Source organism: Athalia rosae, chromosome 1 (assembly GCF_917208135.1).
Source record: "Athalia rosae chromosome 1, iyAthRosa1.1, whole genome shotgun sequence".
Classification (NCBI taxonomy): Eukaryota; Metazoa; Arthropoda; class Insecta; order Hymenoptera; family Athaliidae; genus Athalia; species Athalia rosae.
Window position 1 is genome coordinate 9,053,480 of NC_064026.1, and position 23,656 is coordinate 9,077,135.

Here is a 23,656-nt window from a genome sequence, read left to right on the forward strand (position 1 = left end):
CTCATCGCTTATTTTAGTTAAGAGCAGATAGTAAAACCGGCTTATTGTGCAAAGTTTGCGCTAAAAATCTAAATCCAGGTATGACAGCTTCGCGGTGCGATACCTGCTCTTTTTCAGATGTATTGTTTCGAAAAATAAGATTCTTGTAAAAATTCCGCCGAGTTTTGTTCTCACTTTCATTCGTCGTCATGCGGACTCGCGCCGTCTCGAGGAATGGAAAAAAGTTGAAACGCGTTCGTACGAACACGGCCACATTTTATGCCCACGATATAAATGCACGAAAAAGAATTACGTACGGCGAAAAAGCAAATAGGAAATATCCAGCAGCGCAGCCACGGCGACGGAGGAACACGCGAGAAGAGATGCGATGGAAATATACGAGCCGCTTTTAATTTGAACTCAAATACATTAAAGATAAGGGAAACACACATCATGCCGAGGCGTAAACGAAGTTGAAATGCTGCGAAACTTACGAGATGATGCGTCGTTTGCATTCGCCAACGTTTCCTATCAATTCGTACAAAGGGTGAGCGAAAATCAGAGTTACCATCGCGCTGAAATTCGATACGCGTTCGGTGGGGGAGAGAAGGATCTGTAATAAGACGAATGCGTGCGAAGGCTGCAGCATCACGCGAGAGTAAAGATACGATATGCGCGGCTCATACCTAACGTAGTTTTACACAGCGAAACGCGTATATATTATAAATGTGGAGATAAATACAGTTATCTCTCCGCAAGAGTACAGAAACGAATGAATGAACCCACAACCGGATACGCTAATTCATATGGGGAATTTCCAAGAATTTAACTTCATTGATGATACCACAACGCTCGTTAGTAGTCGTGTATATTGAACAATTGCATATGTGCAACGCGTGTTTTTGGATACGCAAGCGTTTGATACTTGTTGGTTCAAATGTTCGTATCGTGTACACTCGTATATCGCGCGAAACGCGACTTTGCGAATCTACGTACATGTACGTACGTACGGTGAAATTTAATGGCTAAGAACACGATCGACTTTTGTGCGATCGATTAAACTTAGATCGAAGGCCACGGTGTCGGCAGTTTTGCAGAATTTTTTTCACACCGGACTGTACGGATACCCGACCTCTTGAAGAATTGGAGCGTTACCTCGAAGGAGGTGTACGAATGAATGGTTTTCTTTTTCATTCTATCGAAGGCAGTCCAACTGCCGTTCGGTACACCATGGCGCTCCAATTATTAATCGTATTCGACAATACTTCCAGTCACACCCACGAATCGTAGATAAAACGAAGATGTAGGCGTCTCTTAGTTGCGGCGTAGAAGAAACATTTCTACTTTTGCGCCCGATCGTTCCAACGTCTTCGAGGTGGTCTACATTCGTCTAATGAGGAATAAATTCGATCAGCTCTACCTTATAAAAACGTACGTACCCGAGCTTTCCAAGTTCGGTACAATAATTTGAAAAGGTCAGATCCGTTTGAAATTCTCCCCGACCGAAAGCTCCAGAGCTTTGATTTCTTAGACCCCGAGAACTTTGGCGTTTCTCGTGGTTCACGTCTAGAATTTCTAAGACTTTGTTTTTCCGTCGTTTTTTTTTTTATTTTTTATTTTTGTTTTTCAATCTCGAAAAGTAAAAAAAAGAAGGAGGCAGCAGCAGCAGCTGATCGTGACTTCTCGGTCGCTGGTCAGGTCGTCGATAGCTTCGTAGTTCAACGTCGTCGTCGTCGTCGTCGTCGCGGTGGTATTGGTATATAGACATTCGCCGGTGTGTACGACGCTCGAAATGAGTCACCGGGAGCTGCTGCAGCATGGCATGGTAGGGCAAACCAAACAAGCAGGCAACCAGCTAGCTGGCGGTGGTGAGGAGGAACGTCGTCCGTGCTTCGCCACGCGTTACGTTACGTTATAGCATTGGCTTTAGAACGCCGTAGTTTCAGCTTCAGCATTTGCCTTAGCTTTTAGCCTTAGCAGCATCGTTTCTTAGCGGTCGCGACAGAGCGTCGTCGCGTTTGTATCGTACTCGTCGTCCCCGTAGGTTGCAGCTACGGAGTCCGCGTGAATCGCTCTGCCCCCCTAGAGGCCAGTCGGAACCCGGCAGCCAAGAGGACCGGTCGCCCGCGCACCTTCTAGCGCCTCAGAGACTGCCTTTTTCTCTTCCGCGTTTCATATCGTCCGCATTATCAACGATATCAGACGCCGAATTTCATGTCGGAAATACACCCGGTACGACGAATAAAAGAGTCGGATAAACGAACCGACGAAAGGCCTCCTCAGTAGCGAGGATATCGAACGAGGACAATAAAAAAAAGAAACGAAAACACAAAATCAATTAATGATTAAAAAAACAATTTTCACCTCTACTACTACGTGAAATACGTGTGCGACGAACGCTGCTCTTTCGCAGTCGTAGGAAGATGTCCGGGTCCTACGAGAGCCGGGCAAAGAGTGGAAAAGGATGTCGACCCCGAAAACCCGTCCCGTCCTCTACGCTCCTTTCATAATCTCCTTCGCTCTGTATAAAAAATTGTCTCAATAATCGAGTACAGTGTGGCCGCATTTGCGCGCAAAAAAGTGATTCTTCTTGATTATCCGACGTGCAGTCGTACACAACCCTTACGCATTGCTGTACGTATGTGCCAAGTACATGGTAACGACGCTTCCGTTTCGTTAACTACGAAACTTCATCGCCCAGTGTGTGTTAAAATTCGTCCATGCAACCCTTGGTGGATTACCCGCGTTCTTTCTTCTTCTTCTACTACTACTTCTCCTTCTTCTTCTACCATTGCCGCTGCTGCCGGTACTCCTGCAACGCTAAAGAGTACACACCGGATTTAACGATCACCTTTCGAAATTCCCGCTTCCGGTCAACGGGAAATCAACCGGGTGACGTTCCGAGGAACGCGTTGGTTGCATACGGGACGACGAACCGGTCGTCACTGTCGCAACTCGAGGGAAAGGTAGGTGAACGAGTCGAGAATGCGCCGATGAACCGAAAGACGAACTCCAATCTTTTACCATGACGAGTTTCAAAATTTCCCGCGCCGAATAATACCGGCCGTTACACCCGTACGAAATGAAATTTCGCATGTAGTTGAAATTTGAAATGCAAAATAAACGACGGACTCGCGATACCACGTCACACCGCAGGTCTCGTGCTTCGAAAAGCTCCAGTTAGGTCATAGACGAATATAAAAGTGAAAAAAAAATGTTTCGGCCCGCGCGAATTGTCACGTGCGTCATACACGAGTGTGTTGGATCTACCGCATCTCAAACACGATTATGTAAGTAGATGTGGAAAACCAATTGTCGCAATTGAACGCGTTCTCCAATGATTTTGAACGGTCAGGGTTCGTTCGATGATTTTTTTCGCTCATCTTTACAAATTTGCAGACGATAAGGTCGATTGTTTTACAGAGAAAGATTCTTCGCGAGGCGATGCGCGTCGGGTCGACGTGAAACTTCGACGGAACTCGAAGACCCATAACTCGGAACGTCGGCTAAAATTTATTAGCATTTTAAATTGATATCAGTGAGAAAAAAAGTTTCAATTCGGTGCCAAAGATCAATGGCGAAGGTTAGACCATAACGTAGCGCGAAATTCTCTGAAACTACTAGTACGATTCCACGTAGAACTCCGGTTCGCCTCGCGTAAAGCTTTCCCAAACTCTCGATCGAACGGATTTCGGTCTGAATGTGATTCGCCGCTCTCTAAAATAGTCTATAAGGGGTCGCCGGTTAGGAGAAGAGGTGCAACAGGGGAACAGGGCGTTGCCACGACGCAGCAGCAGCAGCACCAGCACCAGCAGCACCAGCAGGTGCTCGAGGTACACCTGTCCGGTGCTCTCTTGCTCGCTCGAGAATCCCCTGCCTACCTATATGCCGCGTCGGAATTCTTCTACGTTTACTCACCGTCCACGAGGTAGGGAGGGAGGGAGTTAGTCGGGTGGGCAGGAGTCGGGGGGGGAACCGCGGAGTCGAGCGGATTGAGCGGAGCGGAGAAAAGAGGGAACCAACCGAGTTGAGTCTGGGCGCATACAGGCACCACCGGGCCAGGGTAGGCCGATACAAACCGTACGACGCCGCGACGATCGCGGCTCGCCCGTGTTCACGTTCAACGTTCAACGTTCAACCTGCGAAATATATTTTATCGCGCTTATTCGTTCGCCTTCGTATATTTCCGCAAGTGTAAAATACGCAGCGAGTTATACGCGGGAAGGCAACACCCGGTAGATATACACGCGGCACTTCTCTTATGTACGCTACCGGCGGTATTACCGCTTCTAATATTAGTAATTGACTCACGACGCGGGGGCCAAACGACACGCGCAAATCTAAAACTCAAATCGCCTCACGGCCGCGTGTATGCACGCCAATCACAATTATACCTCCGCGCGCCGCGCCGCGCCGCCTCCTCCCAGCCACCGCGATCTCTTTATAGTATTTATATCTAATAAATCCCGGCGGGGCCGTTTTACTCTTTTTCTCTCCTCGCCCCTGCCTCGGTTGGTCCGACCGCGATAAGAACTGGTCCAGATCCCCCCCGGGAGGGATGCCGCGGAACGGAGGTCTGCGACGTTCGAGAGGAATGACTGCGCGAGCCGATGGCCCCGCGGGTGCAGATAAATAGACTGTAAAAATAATTAAATTCAGTCACGACCGGAAACGGGGACCATCCACCGTTGACCGTGTAGAATTACAATTAGGGACTCCGCGCTGCACGTTACGTGGGCAAACCGATGGGACCTCTTTCGCCCGTAGGTAATTACGGGGGCAGTCAAACGGCCGCACACCACCTTTTGCCCCGATTCAGATTTACCTTTTTTCTTTTTTTTTGTTTTTTTTTTCTTCTCTCTCATTTCTCGTCTCTCGCTTTCCGCTGGAAATTTTGCACGCGTAACGACGTACCCGGCTGCGAAGCGAGCGTGTGTGTTCCAAAATCGACAGTCATGTTCCGACGATGAAATCACACCGTTTGCAGACAAAAACACATGTGCAAAGACTGAAATTATTTATTATCACCGTTTAAGTCGCGGCGTGCCAAAATTAGAACAGGTATTTTTCCAGATACCGGACTGACGTCCCATGCGATGCAAAGTCATTTTTTTCGTAACGGAAAAAAAACGGCAATGTTGAATTACCTTTTTTCTCGTCTAAATCTCACATCGAAGCAACTTTCGATTGATCGTTAGGATCATTGTTCCGAAGAACCAACGTATACCTAGTTATTTTCCGTCGAGAGTAGTGAGCAAATTCTAGGTCAGCGTCAACGTAGCGTTTCTAAAAATAATCGGAAATTTTGTCGATCCTCCGTCCGAGAGGACATTTTCGATATATTAAACGAAGTCGATATACGAGAATGAAGATCTCAGAAGGAATCTCGTTTGCGAAATAGAATTGAGAAACGATGCACGGACAATTTGAAACGGGCCATTGAGACCGTCGGTGGTAGGACTAGAAGTCAACTTGAAAGACTGAAAAATATCGTTTTCGCTCTTTACCGAAGCGTAAACGATGACCTGACGATAAATTGTTGATGTACGGTACGTAGGGACATATGGTGCACAGAGAATACGCGTTTGGCAAGCTTACAGACGAGGATGATGATTTTCTGCACTCGGCACCCGGCACTAACTCCGATGCCGCTGCTATATACCGAACTATACCTTCCCTTTCTCCTTACAGCGGGTCTAGATATAACCCGACTCGGTGACGTCAGGGCAATGACGACCCTGGTATGCTGCGAAGTGTCTGCTGGGCGGCCGCGCGACGGTCTCAAACTCGCTCTGAACAGGAGTCTGAGTGAACCAGGTCCGCCGACGGACCACCTCGCGACGTCGACGTCGCTCTATCCGACGTCGTTAACTTCACCCTGCGGTCCGCCGAAGCGGTGCAAAATGGAAACGGTCAGCCTCCCGACGAGCCCCTGCGCGGAGAGCGGCACCCTCCAGCGTTCCCTCGTTCTTCAGCACGCCGTAGCCCTCAGTCCTGGTGAATTGGCGCGTCGTCTGGAACGTCAGGGTCCCGGAGTGCCGCCGGGCGCTGGAATCGTGCTGCTCGACTGCCGACCGTTTATCGCCTTTAACGTGAACCACATTCGCGGCGCCATAAACATCAACTGTTCCGACCGTTTCAACCGACGTCGTCTTCAGCAGGGAAAAGCCTCCCTGGCCGATCTCGCTACCACCCGCGACGGGAAGGAACTGCTGAGGAAAAGGTGCTTCAAGGAGGTCGTCGTTTACGACGATTCCACCGCCGATCTGGAGCATCTTCCCGTACAGCATCCTCTGTTTCTCGTGCTCACGTCCCTCGTCGAGGATAATCGTGAACCGGCTCTCCTGCTCGGTAAGTTTTCCCTCTTTGTTTCTTCCACCGCTATTTTACAATAATGCCGTGTACGGTACGTACGTACGTGCCTCCTAATTGCCGCTGTTGGGAAGTCGCGTAGCGACGAAAAAACATCCAACTTGTTATTGCGTCGAAGATTCCCACATACTTGCGGAAAGAAAGAGCGAATAAGCCGAAAGCTCGTGCGGGACGATGATTATGTTTACAGGACAGTGCGCCGCGGCGCCCGCGCACTGTGGGGATTTCGTAGCTCACGTGGATCGCGAGCGAGAAAGTACCGAAATAATGATGACAACGCTACCGACAAATTATGGCCCATTCGTGGTCGTTCCGTTAACGCCACAACTCTTTTCTCCTTGCCCTTCTATTCCTCTGGTTAGCTTTTGTTTTTTTTTTTTTTTTTCTTTCATGCAGCGAAGCTCGACTATTTACATTCCGCAATTCGAGTCTCGCAAGACCTCCGCTCCAGCAATTCATGTGAGACGGTATTATGATAACATTATGTGGTGAACATAATCGATGAACTCCCAGTAATGAGGGGGATTCGTGAAATCCATTTCGGTATTTCACGGCAGGTGGATTATCCCCGGGTAAAAATTATGTCGGTGAGCGTACACGATGCAAATAATTTATGCGAATACGTGAAAGGCGGGTTTAGAGATTAATGAAGATTGCGTTTCGGGATATTAATGAGAGATGACGTCACGCCTACCATTGCACGACTCAACTACTGTTGTAAAGGCGTCTCACGACCGATGTTTCGTATTCAAAACAAACGCCTATACAACCCGAGTCTCCGCGTTAGATGCGAAAACATCTCGCAAACTCGCGTAAATTACAAACATCACTCCACATGGGCTCTTGTACGTTATCTTTATTTATTTATTCTTCTCTTATTTTCTTTCTTTCACTCGTAAACAATACGCGCAGTATACATGTATATCCATTTCTACGTCGCGTCTATCTTTTCGGAACGGCTCATCCCGAGCGAAAATCTCCCCCGAGAGATCCGTAGTCTTTAGCGAAATTCAATCGATTTTGTTTTTTTTTTTTCTTTTTTTTTTATTTAATTGTAAATTACGCATACGCCTCGTTGGTCCGGAATTAGCTTCGCTGGTAGTTGAAGTCGATGCATCAGCGGGCGACCGGCCGTTAACAACCAAGCCTCGGGCACTATTCATTTATAACCAGCCACTAGCCTCGTACTCTTTAAGGTTCCGCGAACACCCTCGGAGTCTCTTGAACCAAAGGGTTGCACTTTTACTCTTTTCACAAATAGATAAATGAACGAGCAAACGTTAATACTCACCTCTACACACGTGATGCGCAGGAGCAGAAGGAAACGCGTGAAGAGCCTTCAGCGAAACGATTATCTTCGAGTCTCCGTTGCATCGAATGATATTCGTAAAGAGGTTGGCAAAGTTTGCGAATCAACGGATATAGTTTAAGACCAGGGAAGCGCGTACGCGAACTGTACGTATAGATACGGAAACTATATCCGATGGGTTTGCTGAAGATATTTGTAGGGCTTAAGCTGTCCGAATTGAAGAAGAAAAACTGCATCGATTCCGATACGGACACAGCAGCTAGAAGAAAAAAAAAAAAAAACAAAAAAACAGAGAAGTAGAAAGAAAATGAGGAAAAGTGTTAAAATAAATCAACGTTTTAAAAATACAACAAATGTAACTAAACTGAAATAATTTTTGGCAATTGAGCCAACGTGACACATCTACTCTTGACAACTTCTGAGGTCATGTAAAATTTTGGAAGTGGGTATGCGTGTATGTAAGGCGATTAACGCGACACGTATAGGTACTTGAACTGTGAAAAGAAATCCACACACATATATGCATAGGCAGTGTCGTAAAAAACTCAAGTACCGAGCCTTTCCTCGATCATCTTTTTCATCCGAAGAATTTAATTTCACGTTACAACAGCGAAGTCGTATCTTATTCGTTTACGACGACCGGTAAACTTTCTCATTGCGCTACGACCCGTATTACCATCGATAGATTTTCTCAATCTCTGTACATTCTACTGGTTTCAAATTGTCATTTATTCAAGGACTGCAGTCCAGGAGGTCACGTGACCAGCTAATTGTAAGTTTCGGAGCGAACATCCTTCGGCGTCCTCGCGAGCTACGTAAACTGCGTTAGTTTTTGACCTAACGTATACGTAAACGAATACGTAGCGCGAACGCGATAAAATATGCGACATCTCTTTGTGCTTGCCGCCCCATGAATTTATAGCGACGATATCTCTGACAAAAAAAAAAAAAAGGGGGTACGAAGAGGTTGGTGTTTGACTCGTTCGTTCTCATCGTGAGTTCCCGATTCCGAGCCAGAGACAAGAGAGGAGCTAGCAGGAGGGAATCTATTCATAGTAGTGAGTCACACCGAGTGGCTTCAGCCAAGACCGTCCATCCCGACGCTGTATTTGCGCACAATAGTTTATCAGACGAGAGAAGTTTTCCTTCCTTTTCCAGGCTGTCGCGGAAGAGCCGAGAAAAATGAGGAAACGCCGTTTCTCTTCATATTTTTTGTAGTACAAATTTTTATCTCGCAATCGGAAAGGAGATAGAGACGGAGGGTGTCGACGGAATCGTCTGGTGCGTCGGAATTTGGGGACAGGAATTTTTTTTTTTTTTTTTTCTCCGGTGTGCATCACGCGAGGATAGCTTCGGAATCTTTTCGCTCGACGTACGTTCGAAACGAAGAGTTCGCATTCGTTTGATTGATACAATTTCGTTTTTAATTCGCGTGTCGCCTGCAACGACTCGATTTGTTTCTTCTGCCTCTATGCCGCGCAGTCTGGCCCGGATGACGTCGAGATAGCAATCATTAATAATAGAGCTATTGCACAATTTGACGTCAGGAGCCAGATACTTTATACAAAGCACATGCGCCGCTGCGCCGCTGCCAATAGCACAGTAGCGACCGGAGATCTGCTGCTGTTCTGGTGCCGCCTAGTCGAGAACCGCCCTTACGGCGCTCATACCAATCTCCGTAATTATACGGAGCACCGAAAATATGACCCATTGTACGTCTCTCAGAAACCGTTTCGACATACGAACGATCCCATAAGTTTGACTGTAAAATGAAGATCAGAAGATCCAGCTGAACGTCATTTCGCGGGGTCATCGGCCATTGGGACATACGAAACGATTAAAATTCCATGAACCGATTGCACCTATATGCTCACAATTGCACGAATCAATTCTCCTCCAATCTCACGTCAGACGACGTCAAGACATTTCGACACTTACGATCAGCTGCATCGCAAACCGACCAACAATAAATCCAATGCAATCCAAATTCCAAAATCGGCGACACATTTTCGCAAAATATCGGAGCAACGACTCCGCGGTGCGGAAGCAATTGCGGGTAATCCGATCGACGATCCGGTGTCGGTGTCCTGTAATAATTGAAACGACGATCGAATAAAACGCGCATCAGGCACGGGGTTCAATGATGTCGCAAACGTTTCCCCCCTGGAGTATGGATACGGTTATATTTATAAGCTATACAGTATCGAAGCGGAACCAGATTTGTCAAGGTCTTCGGTGGATTGGCCGGGCCGGTCGGTGGGTCCACGAATGGCAAATGGCGAGTATAGCAAAATCCGAACGGACGAATGGCGGATGACACACGAGCTTCTCTCGTGTTCTTCCGATCGCCGCGTTATATACGTCGAGAAGACAGACGGCGAGGTATAATAACGTAGGCATCGGGCGAGCAGTCAGTCAGCCCGGCGAAGCAGACGTAACTCAAGCCAACCAACCTAAGCTGAGCCATATTCACCGATGAGCTAATCGTGAGCGATTCTAATAGAAACGCTCATATCTCCACCGGGCGTCGAACGTATATTTTCTTCGGCCCCCTCGTACGCCGTGCATATCGGCACGAGACTGACGACTTTCGTCAAAAACTAAGAGAGAAATCGAAAAATTTCTACGGATGGGCAAAAAAAAAGAACATGCTAAAACGTGATTACCGCCGACCAGCGATCGTTCCCTCGATACATTTCAAAATTTACACCGTTTACGCCGCGGCTATATTCATGTCAACCGTTAGAAAGTAACATCACCATGAGAAACTTCGGTATTATAATATTCGGTATAGCCGATTGCGCCATAGGTAAAACTACATCGTCGAACATTTGTATCAAGAAAATACGATCTATAGCTTGGCAAAATCCGCGAAAACGATCTCGAGGTATTCGTAAAAGAGAAGAAAAAAACACAAAAAGTACAAACGCATGTGTACCAACGTATATCGGTGGCATCGGTTGTTTGAGGGTGTAAATGGCAATTAGTTACATCACGACAGCAGACATCAATTGAAACTAATTCCTCGGCAATTAGGTACCTATACATATAATGTGTACGAAGCACATTGGGGCGCTCTCGCAGGACGGGTATGTAGCGACGAGTGTTACACTCGCGTATATGTATACGTGATAAATAATCGAACGTATCGTGTACGTTAACGAAATCAGGCAATTGGAATCGAATTCACGTAGCGATGTATGTATATCGAGGTAGAGCTCAACCGGAATACCAGGGCGTGAATTCACTGCCAATTATACGCGAATAATTTTCACTTATTTTTCTTCATTATTTTCAAGCAACTTATCCAGCAACAGCGAACGCGGTATCGATTTTCAAGTATACCCGCGCGCGTTCTCTGTACACGGAGTGTGATACAGATTGATTTATAATCCATGAAAATACGTATTAGATTCAACACGTGTGTAGCATACATCGCTCCACCATTAGTCGCCTAGGTGTATACGTATATATAACTACATACTCTACGTGATAGGCCTAAGTAGGATTATATAGTATAAAATTAGTGTGTAGGTACTATAAATAAGCTCGCGTCTATATAACGCGTGACAAGCCCATTCATAGGCTTCGCGCGTCGCGAATAAGTCGGGGTACGAGTACGTATAGGTGTGACGTGGTTTTTGTGAGTGCCTAACATACTTATTGTACGTGTTACTTGTGGTTCAATTTTTTCTCTTGCTCTCTCGCCCTCGTTTTTTTTTCTTCTCCTCTCCTTTCGAACGACGTACGCGTGAGAGCGCGTGAAATTCTGCAATATTCGACGACGACGACGACGACGACGACGACGACGACGACCCATTTACGCGAGCAGACTTTGGCGAGAAGAAAAAAAAAACAAAATTTTTCCATCGATTCACGCGTATCGTCGCGAATCGATCGAAGAATTTCGAAAAAAAATACGCGTGTCGCGTATCGCGATCGTTCGAGTGCAGCGGGGTCGGGATGGATCGCGGAGAACGTACGGTGTGCAGTTTGTACAAGGTCAATTAGCGCGATTGCGTTAGATCATTTAATTATCACTTTTGACGTAAGTAAGTACACGTTTATCGTCGCTTTATCTCGCACCTCCTCGAAGAGATGTTTTTATCCGACTCACTGATGTCATCTACAACTTTGTACTTTCCGATGCGAACTGCAACGCCGGCAGCACCGGCAGCTGAAGAGCCAGCCTGCGCTACCGTAACGTTATTATGCGTCGAACAAAACGATCTTTTCATCTCCATTTTCATTTCGATTCGTCAAAAATAAACCATTCTCCATACCACTAGCAAGTGTCTTGCATATTATTCCCAAGTTTACTCGTCCGGTTATTCATGCACATGTGCAGACTTCGAAATGTTACGTATCTATGCACGCACACGGACGTCATGTTTAACAAAGTGATCGATGCAAAAAAAAAAAAAAAAAGAAAAAAAAAAAGTAGTTACGACATGAAGATAGAAAAAAACAATACATGCAGCGCAAGTTTAGGTAACTCGTGGGATTGGAGGAAAAAATCATAGGCGATCCCGCAAGATCGCTGGATCTTCAATTTTCTGTATTATACGCTTACACTAATTTTACACCGAATACCCATCAACGATAATAAACAGAGTGGTGCCGAAGCACATCTGCGATTTAATGTATATACATATATATGCCCGACCGTAAAGTTATATGCGTCGGTGCTTGCGTAAAATTGCATCGAGTCACACATCTACCCCTTAAAGATTCAATGCGGTAATCGGGCGTCATGCAGTGCGGAGATGACGTCCGATAGCTAATTAACTCGATCTACGCAATCGCTAGTATCATAGCGATTACAATACCCAGTTCTATGATTGATTTGTTCAATTAATCAACCGACAGCGATTAATAATCGAAACAATTCTCAGAGTCTTCGTATAATCGAGATGTTCGTCTGTGACAACGATTTAACGACAAAAGGTAGCAAAAGTGTGCGATCATTCGGCTCTTGGTCGATTCACGGAATTCATTGGATTCCTATATGGCCGGTGATCACGTACGTGTACAACAATTGACTAGCAAGTTTCATTGAAGACTCGACAATACGTGCGAATCGTCGTATACCGGCCGCCTTCTTAACGCCTACCCGAGACACCCACGTTTCGATGACTCTATCTCGCCACTAACTACTATACACGCGATAAATATCCAAAATTACCGGTCTTATTATACGTCTATCGGGGTATTACATGATTCACATATCAGCTGCACATCGCGTGTTCAAGGAAATAGAAAAATTAGCGAAGCGAAAGAAATTGATGAAAAATCGTGACTGAAAAAGTCGGACGTTTTGCGGGCAAATAAAAACGAATGAAAATCTCCTGAGCTTTTGAAAGTCTCGCTTTCTTCTCTCCTTCGCGTGAATGACGATCGAGCGATACGAACGGAAAATGACGAAATAGAGTGCGCGGTATACGGTTCTCCTGGTCATTTCTTTTTTTCGTCGTATCTCATCGGGTCGCACGTTCTTATCTCGTTACTCTCGGTGCATTAGTCGCGTTACACGGAGGGCGGGAATGACGACCGGCAACCCCCTAAGCGGTCAATGGAGCGAACAAACGACATCGGAGATAATAGAAAACAAAGGACCAACGTCTCGTCAACTGCAACGTCACAGTTATAAATTCGACCGACCTACACGTAACGAAACCACCCCGCGCAAGCCACCGCCAAGTTTCGCTGCTGTGATATCACATCCGTGAGATTTGATCTTCGAGTTGGAACTGATCGTTGGTATTTTATTATCCTATTAATCGGACGTTATATGGAAGAAAAAAAAAAAAACAAAAACGATGTGGTTCACGGATACGATGCACGTAATCGAAATGATAATATCGAATGTATTCAAAGTGCGCTGCAGATCGCTAGCGCCTCAGCTGCAGTTGGTGGTCGACTGAAGTAAAAACAAATTTATGACTCACGCCGATCGACGTTGCATTCGAGTCTGAGATACGGTGTGTACACGTACGGTACATACGTTCAGGTAAATAATGTGCACGCGCACGTATCCATATCCGTGTTTATTAAAAACTATCCAGCAAAATCTAACAGAAACGACGACCTTACGCGGTACGCCGAACAAAACCGCTAATATATAAGGCAGAACATCGAATGCAGAAGCTTTTTAACGAAAGTCATCCATGAAATCGATGACTGCACACGTTATATGTGCAATCACATCCGATACGTATAAACTATGATTGATATATTGTATTACCAATTTTACCTGTGCACCTGCACCACCGCGGTATAGGTATAAATTTACCGTCAATAAACGGAAAATTTCCCTACGTTACATGGGTCGTATTTTTTTCGTTTCATCCACGAAACAGTGACTAAATTATCACACCTGTATACTCACTTGTGCTAGTCATGCACTGTTTAGGTACACACTAACGAATGACGTTGTGTTCGATTATAGTTCGGTGTACCGGGTGGACTGGGAACGCGCATCTAGTCCTATAATTTTTGCCTGTCGGCTCATACTTTTTCCATATAAACTTTGATCCATCCGGAATCACGGTGAAATGACGTTATCGATGATACCGAATAAATCAGAAATATTTTCAAGCCACACCGGTGTACGTTGCAAACTCGCGATCGTTGTACATGTCGTCGCGTATACTCGATCGGGTGATGATTCGAATGAGATGAAAATCAAATCGATTTGATGTATACATATACGTGTTCTAAGATATCTCTACAGGAATACACGTGTATATCGGTTACATTCGTGAAGCTGATTTTTTTGTATTTTTCCCTGGGCCGCGATATGATAACCAAGGTATATTCCTTCGTAATACGACTGTATAGGTAGGTACGCACACGTTGTGCGAAATAGATGTACACACGTGTGAGTTTTACAGACTGTTGCATCGATGAAATGAGTCACCGGTGCGCCCGCGGCCGTGGCCGTGGCTACGGGGTCATTCGTCCGTTGTTCAAGTCTGACGTATATGCCGCCACTCTATGTACTCCGAAGAGATACTATCGTCATTCGTTGATAACTATTACGGTATTGAACACACGTTTACGAAGACACATGACACCAAATACCGTACATCGATATATACGGGAGGTATCTGTCGAAATGTTGAAAATTCCGTTGAAAATTTTCACTCGATTTTCAAAAAAATAATTTTATCAAATCGAATCGGATAAAAAGTATATTCTTATCGGTATACCACAATCTTATAGTAGTGGAAGTACGTATTTATTTTTATAGTTGCTATAGCTAACGTGGTTTTAAATTTGTATAGTTGAAAAACCAAAAAAATATTATGACCGCAGATAAAGAAAGCACGATTGGGCATCACTTCAAACATGCGTCACACGTCAATGCGCAGTGAGTTAATTAGGTACTGTAGCTGTTAAGCGAGATAAGAATGTCACCAGCTAGAACAAAAACTTAATTCAGCTGCGCATATTAATATTTTACCACAAATTTTTATCTAAGAACATAATCGCAATGATTTTTTTTTTATTCGGCCCGCTTATTTTCTGGCTTCTTTTTCTTCAACCATCGCTTCCAATTGTTATTTTTTTATCTTATCTTTTTTGTTTTATTTATTTATTTATTTTTTTTTCCAACTCACCGCTCACGCCTTTTATTAGATAATACTTATTAATATTATTTTCGAATTTAATCGCGATTCGAATCGAGATTCGTCCTTGACGCCGAAATCCCCTTCTCTGACTCATTGTATAGATGATGTACTAGATTGAAACTGAAGTGCTATTGGACTTATATTTCTGTACTAAAAATATGCTTCCAGAGATATCTTTTGTTAGTAACTACTTGAAATAACTTGGAACAAATATAACCCGACTCACGTGACAAGTCGACTGCAACGATCAATTTTCTAGCGATCGTCGAACTCCCCGAGTGATTAAGTAACTTGCGAAAGTTACAGCGGTGCGGATGTGAGAGTGTACACGATATAATATACACCGCGCGGGTGTTATATACGTATACGTATTACGAACGTGAAAATGGATCACGTAAGAAGCTTCGTTCTATGTGGGTCTACGCAAAAGTGAGTCATTCGATGAAGTTATCCTCATTTCTGATGTTTCCCAATTTTTTTTTCACTCCTCGAAGAAAAAATTGACAATATCAAAATACTGCCGAGTAACGGGGAAGAACGAAAAGATTCACGTTTGGGAGAAAACCAAAATTTGCGTGATCCGAGAGTGGAACACCCTTCTTTGTCGGTAGAGGGGGAATTAATATTAACGAGCGAGAATCGCACGCTGTTGTTCGACGTTGCGCGGTGCGAACGTTAACTGTAATGGGGAAAGTGATTGCATCTCGGTGGTGGTAACAGGTGTCTTGTAAAAATGCATCTGATTGCGCGATCTGCAGACCAGACGGGCCTAATTACGCCACATGAGTTGGGACGTACGCGTACACGACAGGTAGGCAGGTATATCTATTATGGGTCATTACACCGAATGAAATTATTTTTACATCTCGTGGGGATAACTCTCAGCTTTCGGAAAAAAATGTCAAATTTGAAGTGCGAGACAAGATCAGTTTTTTCTTTTATATTTCGCTAATTCTTAGGCGGTTCTTTTGCGTATACATACCCAAGTGAAATTGTTTTCGGATAGGAGGGTAATAATTGAAAATAAATATGTGCATAGACACCTGTCTGGGTAAACAGAGTCGGAAAGGACCTTTTCAGCCTGTAATATCTTGGCAAAAACCTGCACCCATTCACTAAATATACATACATAGATGCAGTATACGCGCTGTTCGCATTTTCTACGCAGTGGTGAGTTATTATCGCTACGAATTTACGACGAGATTATTGAAAAAATTTATAGAATTTGTACAGAGATGATCCCAGTCGTTCGATGGCAACGGCGATTGATTCCATATAAGCCGATTAGCGCCTACCGAACATTGGGAATAGCTCAATGGAACCGTGAGTCATGGCGAACGCAATAAACCGAGTGGACGGTATAATGGAAAAATTTGTGGAAAATTGCGGGAAAAATTTTAGGGTGACGACCTTATGGCGGGGGGCAAACAGTTGTTCGAAATCAACAATTTTACTTCAGCGAATATTCGCGCGAGCATAAATGCGCAGGATTTTATAGGGCTCATAAAAGAAACAGATGTGAAACTGACCACGATTCATCTCAATCGGTATATGATATCTTTCCGAACCGTTCAAAGTGTAATTGACGTTTACAAACAATGAAAATTAGGAGATGCGAGGGGATAAGTTGGACGTGAAACTTCCGTATGTACACATCAACGGATACCATCAGAGTTCCCGGTTAATTCATTTTATGTCGGATTTGCGTCATCCTGAAATCCCCCTTTTATTACGCGAGGAGAGTTTCATTCAACAACGACATCACCTACGGACGTATCTCTTCGACAGCTGTATATGTATGTAGCGCAGTACGTTATTCATCGTTTCCTCTTTTTGGTAAATTCATCGAGTCGACGCGGTCAGTTGTTAGGTACGTGTAATAATACGATATGACAACCCTAGTTTTCAGAATCCGTTCAAGGCTCGCAAAGTTTATTGGGGGAACAGCCACTCCGAGGTTCCATTTTTAATCTTCGTTCTCACGGGCTCTCGTGCTTCCACACGGAGCATCTGCGCGCGTGCTTCTTTTGAAGCGGTCGCGTGTGTTACAGTATTCGTAAATATACTTATGAACGTACGTTACACTTATACCTCGTTTCTGGAACCCTTACCCAAATTAACTTCGTGCAACGTATGTACCGTTTACACACGTACGTATAGGTATATACGTGTACTCGGTGAGCACACGTCATTCGCGCGACGAATAGTCAAACTACCGGGAAGTGCGAATTATTTGCACCGGAAATCTGCGATGTGACCGCGATGACGAGCCCCGCAAAAGTAAAATTCCAGGCTTAGGTTATTCGTTTCCAAGGGTGCGATTCATGCGGAAAGCAGAATCGTCCGCCGTTCGGAATTTTCCGATCTACTGAAAAATGTTTTCAAAATCGCAGTTTGGGAAGGATGACCTGAAAATCGAGGGACGTCATCGTTCGTGGAATAGGCCCACACCTACCCCCTCCGAGTGGATTCGCACATACGGTAGAGCGAGTTTTGAAAAATCAATTCCCATTTGAAATTCAACGGGGCGATGTACTCGTCGCGCCGAGATTTTCCGTGCGTCAGTCTATATCTTATTGTTAGCGGTGGTGCGAGGGGGGTCGGTGCAGTAGTCGCGTCATTGGCACGATGTTGACTGGTCTACGTACGAATGAGCCCTTAAATTGGGGTTGTGCTACGTGCGGGCCCCGGTCGTAGGGGTGATCCGAGGGAGGGGCGGGGGGGGGGGGGGGGGGGAGAGGAAGTTCCCTGGGAATCTGGGCCGTCGAGCGAACTAGGGAAAGGGAAGGGTCGTCATTGATACGCTTTAAACTGGACGGGTGACTCACGATAATTGTCATCGACAGCTGATCCAGATGCGTTGTCCGCAACAACCAAACTACACCGCACGCGGGTATGACGCAACGACGCGACTTGAATAAGGGAATATAATATATATATATACATATATACATATCCCTATACGTACTTTACACGGGGACCCTAAGGGAAGGGCAGGAAGGGGGCTAAAAAGGGAGAGATGAGAGTTGTTGGCGCGCGTCAAGGGCTTGCACGATGACTAATTCATTACGATGCCAGGAGTTAGCTCCCACCGTCGTATGTATATGCGTAACGCGCGTCCTGCGACGATACGGAGGAGGCTGCGATATCTTCTAATCGAGCCGAGAGGAAAGGGCTCGGGGAGCGAGTCTCAAGTTGTTGTGGTTTTTTTTTCTTTTCACGCGGCATTGCTTCACCTCCAGGTTTATCCTTTGAATTTCGAGCAGGTATTTTGAGAATCGCACGTACGGTACGTGAAATACGGGTGATGTGAGAGAAACGGTTTCGTGCACAACGAGCATTTAAGAAAAAACCTACACGCATTTAACACACACACACACACACGTGCGACACATACGCCCACGATGTATACGAGCTGTGTGCAGGATAACGATTAAATTGGACAATTAATTAATTATTTGTGAGGCCACATCAGCCTCACAAATATATCATTTCCGTTGTCGCTTCGGGGTTGTGTCGGAAAATTACGCGTATGCGAGCTCGCTTGAATTCTAATTAGTCGTCGCGCGACGGAGTCGAGGAAATGCTCGTGACTTTCGTTACCTCGGTCACGTACGCGGTCGCTCCAGTTCCAAATTCAGGAAAACCGTTGAAAATGACATGAGACGCCGCGGAGGCGTTCTCGCGCGTTAGTTACAACAACGTGTTCGAGGTTCTTCTAGCTATGGGAACATGCAAATGTTGCAAGCTTGTCCCGCAGGTTGACTGCAGGTAGAGCGGTGGAGGGTCGTCGAGTACTCGGAGGTACGCTGATCTTTCAGACTGGACGAACTTTCTCTTTGAGTCACTCGCGCGAACGGCGGCAACAGCAACGACCTCGCCGTCGATTCGATTCCACTTTGCACCGCTGAGGTACGACCGAGTCTCGGCTCTCTCGGCTGTAAACACTTATTGTGACAGCGGCGTAAACAATTTTAGAAAATAAAAATAAATATAAACGGCGAAACGAAACCGACGGCGTGTGAGGGTGGGAGAGGGGAATTCCTCTTTCCTCTTTCCTCTCTGCGCTACAAGTGCGGCGGAGGAGATTCCTTCGAGTAATTAGATCTCGTATTTCGGCCGACGAGTCGTGTAACGCGAATGTTCAGACACAGTCCCGCCCGATAATTGCGTACAAGGTGTGGGGTTGAAAATGGGATTACGACACGTGCGACGCTCTTGTTTCGCACGTGTCTCGCAGCTACGCGCCTCCGCCGTGCCATCGGTTGGGACCACCGCGCGTATGCGGCTACCTACCTACCTACCTACCTACCTACACTCGAAACCTGGACGCGTTCCAGAAGATACGACGGGGCTCTGGCACCGCGACGGCTCGACTTACGTCCGAGCGAACACGATCTCGATGCACGCTCTGCAGTTCCGCCAGAGCTTTTCGTATTGTTTTATCGAGTGCATGTATACGATATTCTTGCTTACACACACACACACTCGTTGTATGAGTACACTTACGTATGTACACTTGTGTACGAGTACGCAGGACGCCGCCGGATGTGCTGCTGTAACTGATAAACTCTGCAAATCTTTGCGACAGGAAAAGAAAAGTAGTGTCCTCGCTTTACACTCGCTCGCGATATTCTGCCCCCCCCCCCCCCCCGCTATTCGCTTCGGGTTTCATTTAGCTTCTAATTTCATTTTTTCAACACACGTTTCGAAGAATAATTTATAATACTGAATTTTTTCAACGTCGGTTATCTTCGTGTATACGATCTATCAATTTTTAATGGCGTGTACCGAAACGGAAAAAACTGTCCCGAAGCCCCCAGAGGTGTAATAAAAAAAGCGAAGTGTGTTATTAATTTTTACTTCTGTACTACGTAATCGTTATACACGCTGCAATTACAGGGCTCATACTCGGTGATTAATTTTTTTTTTTTCTTTTTTCTTTTCAAACAGATAATGAGCATTTTGCAAGTGAAAGTACGCCAGTCAGAGCATGACGAATAAAAGCGTTCGTATATGCGCAGCAGGTCATCGATCGATCGATCGATCGACCGATCCGTTCTCCGTGTAAATGCCGATATCGACGTTCTCGGTCGTTTGCGATTTTATGGACCGGTTTTTGAAATCGTGTCGAAATGGATTCGGTTGTTTCTGTTTTTTAATTTCCAGAAAAAACGGAATTAAAACTATCGCGTACGGACGTTAACCGCAAAGATATCTTCCGATTCGAAAATAAACGCGCGCGGTTTCGGAAATATCGGTGAATGATACAATTCATTGGAAATGATTAAAAAAAAAAAGTCATAAAATTCTTCCGGAAGTTCGAATGAGATAATCTCCTTTCATTTTCGTAATCTCCGCAAAAGGATCTCAAGGAAGCGATAGAAACGGATACACGAGCAAATTATAACGAAGACCGACGACGAGAGATGGTCGATATTCGAGAGAAATGTTCCGCGAAACGAACGCGGGAATCCCTGGCCAGAGATGAACGGTGAAATAAATATACTCGTATAGTTGACTCGATATGCATGGAATAAGTGTAAACTAAACGACTCGGGATTTATAGATAGCGCGTGACACTTGCCGTTCCGAAAACTATGATCCCATCGAGTAACGCTTTATTTATTACCGCGCGAATGAAACAGCCCGCCGGTGGAATGCAGTTGAACGGCAACTTCGAGCCGGAGGTCGTTGTAAGGGCGGGGAAGAGGAAGGAGACACTCGGGCGAGTGTGCCTTGCTCACCTCGCACGGCCTTCACACCTTCCTCTCCCTACTCTGCTTTGCCGGTTCGATCTTTCTCTCTTTCGTACGCCTCTCGTTCCCTCCTTCCACCTCCTTCCCTCCTTCTCTCTCGTACCCGGGGAGAGATGAAATTTTTTCTCTACTCCCCGCGTGTAAGTTGGTCGGTCGGTTGGTTCGTTCCTCGCGTACCTGGTTGTCCGCCTGGGCGTGTAACCGAACTATCACCGTCTGTGTATATATACGATATATGATATGCGTGTATATATATATATATATATATATATACGTACGTAGATCGGAAATCGACTCACCGAACACACCGGCAGAGTTACCATTGTAAGAGAAAGGTCGTTCGGAGTCCTCGGCTCCGAGTTACCATTCAAAACTTACATAGACGAGAAACTACCCAACTGTTAACTGTACACCGCGCGATGTGTACCGTATCGCAACGTGTTTCGAACTCACTTCGAGTCAGCCGAATCTTCGACGCTCGATATCTCCGTAACCGCGTTGGTTATTTCTTGTGAAAATAAAATTGTAAGGCACGTAGAGACATACGCGAGTCTCTCGAATCACGGGTGTCACTTTTTTACAGGGTCCGATCGTAAGCGACAACAACCCTAGTCCTTCCCGAGTAAAAATGTAACTTCGTATCTAGATGCAGACCTTCGGGAACTTTCCGTGGTCGTTGGTCAGAATAGATATATGTTTAGAAAATTAGAAGAATCGTCTGAGAAGCGATGAGTACGATACGTGTATACATATACCATGTAAGATGAGCAATGTGACACCGAAAGATAACCTTTGTCTAGACGTTAAGAGCCCAGAAACTCGTCATAGATGAAGATGATATCACGTAATACGATAAGCCCTCGGATTAACGATCGCGTTGTCATGAAGAAGCTGCAGCTACTAATTTCTGCTGCACGTATACCCGACGCGAATTGTGAGACACCGCTGAAATACCTCGTAGTGCTGCTCTTTGGCGAGTTAAAAATGGATGCCGAGTACCACTGACAAGTGAGAACGTTTGATACCTACGTTACGTTTGATCGGAGCAACGAACGCCGGTTTTACTCCAGGGAAGAGGTACGCTGACTCACTTTGAAGTATGAAGTAAATAGAAATATTCCGAGGAAAATTATCTCTCGAGGAAGTAACTCGCTCGTGTTTTTCCGAGGATACAACGTGCGAGTAGGTGATGACAGACGGCTGAACATCGAGTCGTTGAAAAAAGAAAAAATGAAACTTACACGAGGGCTCGCCTCGATGAAAGAGATCATTTATTATTCACATATCGACGAATCTTTCTGATTATTCGTTGAGCTGCGATTGTCAAATTTCGTTCCATGTATAATTCCCTGGGTATAATTATCGCATTATTATTTTGTAGTACTCGATTACAATCGGCGTCATTATGCGGCGTGTGTAGTGGAATAATGGAGAGAGAGAGAGAGGGAGAGAGAGGGAGAGGGAGAGAGAGGGAGGGAGGGAAAAAAATCTATTATTAGGTATACGGCCTGTGACTCACGCGGAGGCAAGTATTTATTATGTTATGTATCGATACCGCCACCACTATCAACATCGTTCGATTGTTTTTACAAAAGCGTCGACCCGACATGGCTAACTGAAAGCGATAACATCGCGCGGAGGAGCCCGTCGCGGCTTCGGTCGGGCGGATATGTCGATGAAAAATTCATCGAGTTAGCGATGAATAAATATCGATGATACGAACGGAGTTACTGTAGGTAACATTCGTTTCTTCCGATCGTTTATATCCTTAATACACGGTGTTTCAAATTTACGTACGAAGATACGTACGTCGGTCGATCCACGTGTGATATGGTAATACGATTATAACATAGCGTACGTAATGTGGATACGTCTTGAATTTTCATGTACACGTGACAACTGCGTCGTGTTTAATCGATGATCGATATTTTGTAGTTAAAAGTTGGGATTTTTGTATGTTCGTTCTTCTTTCGCGGTAGCTGAAGTTACCACCGAGCATTTCATTATCGTATTATACTCCGATCCCACACGGGTGTGTATTGCTTATAATATATATGTCGAGATAAGAGAGGCAATTGATTTACTGCAGCTGACATATAGGTATACAATATAACGTTGGATGGAAATCAATTTTTCACACGATACCGAAATGCCCAATCATCGCCGAAAACAAATATAAAGTATACAGATCGAACTGGAAATTACCGAGTGAATTAGTCGATAGAATTTCCTCGCTTGGGTGCGGTTACCCTCCGATCAGATTTACTCGCAAAGTTTACACCGGTGAGTCAGAATTGATAATTATATCCCGCTGCAGATGATGCATTCTCAAATCGACGTGCACTCCTTCGGATTGCGATAATACATGTTGTAAAAATATAGCGTACATCAAATACGAAATGGAGATTGATATCGGAACAATCGTATGCGGCCGCGAGTGCTCTCGCACTTGTTAAGTACGTAAGCGCACATACCGGGTGGCTATCTTTTGCACCCGGTATTCGTCCAGGAACCATACCATATAAGGTATAATATAATAGCCGTGGCGTGACTCAATCATCGGAATTGTTCCCGCGTCCCAATTTCGACTGATAATCGAGACT

At 45.3% G+C, this 23,656-nt stretch overlaps 1 protein-coding gene and 1 long non-coding RNA gene across 4 annotated transcripts in view; one reads left to right on the forward strand and one right to left on the reverse strand.

Moving 5' to 3' along the window:
• Window positions 1-23,656, forward strand: part of LOC105686042 (dual specificity protein phosphatase 10) — a 63,360-nt gene that overhangs the window by 21,091 nt on the left and 18,613 nt on the right. For all 3 annotated transcript variants that reach the window (XM_048660020.1, XM_012400595.3, XM_020852350.2), the window contains one exon: window positions 5,671-6,330. In XM_048660020.1, the coding sequence (XP_048515977.1) occupies window positions 5,671-6,330 (660 nt within the window). The remainder of the gene's footprint in view (window positions 1-5,670; window positions 6,331-23,656) is intronic.
• On the reverse strand, window positions 7,652-21,762 carry LOC125502198. Its single transcript, XR_007280043.1, has 3 exons — window positions 21,353-21,762; window positions 21,042-21,269; window positions 7,652-7,919 (listed from the first exon to the last, which is right to left on the reverse strand). It is a non-coding gene; the product is annotated as an uncharacterized LOC125502198 (long non-coding RNA).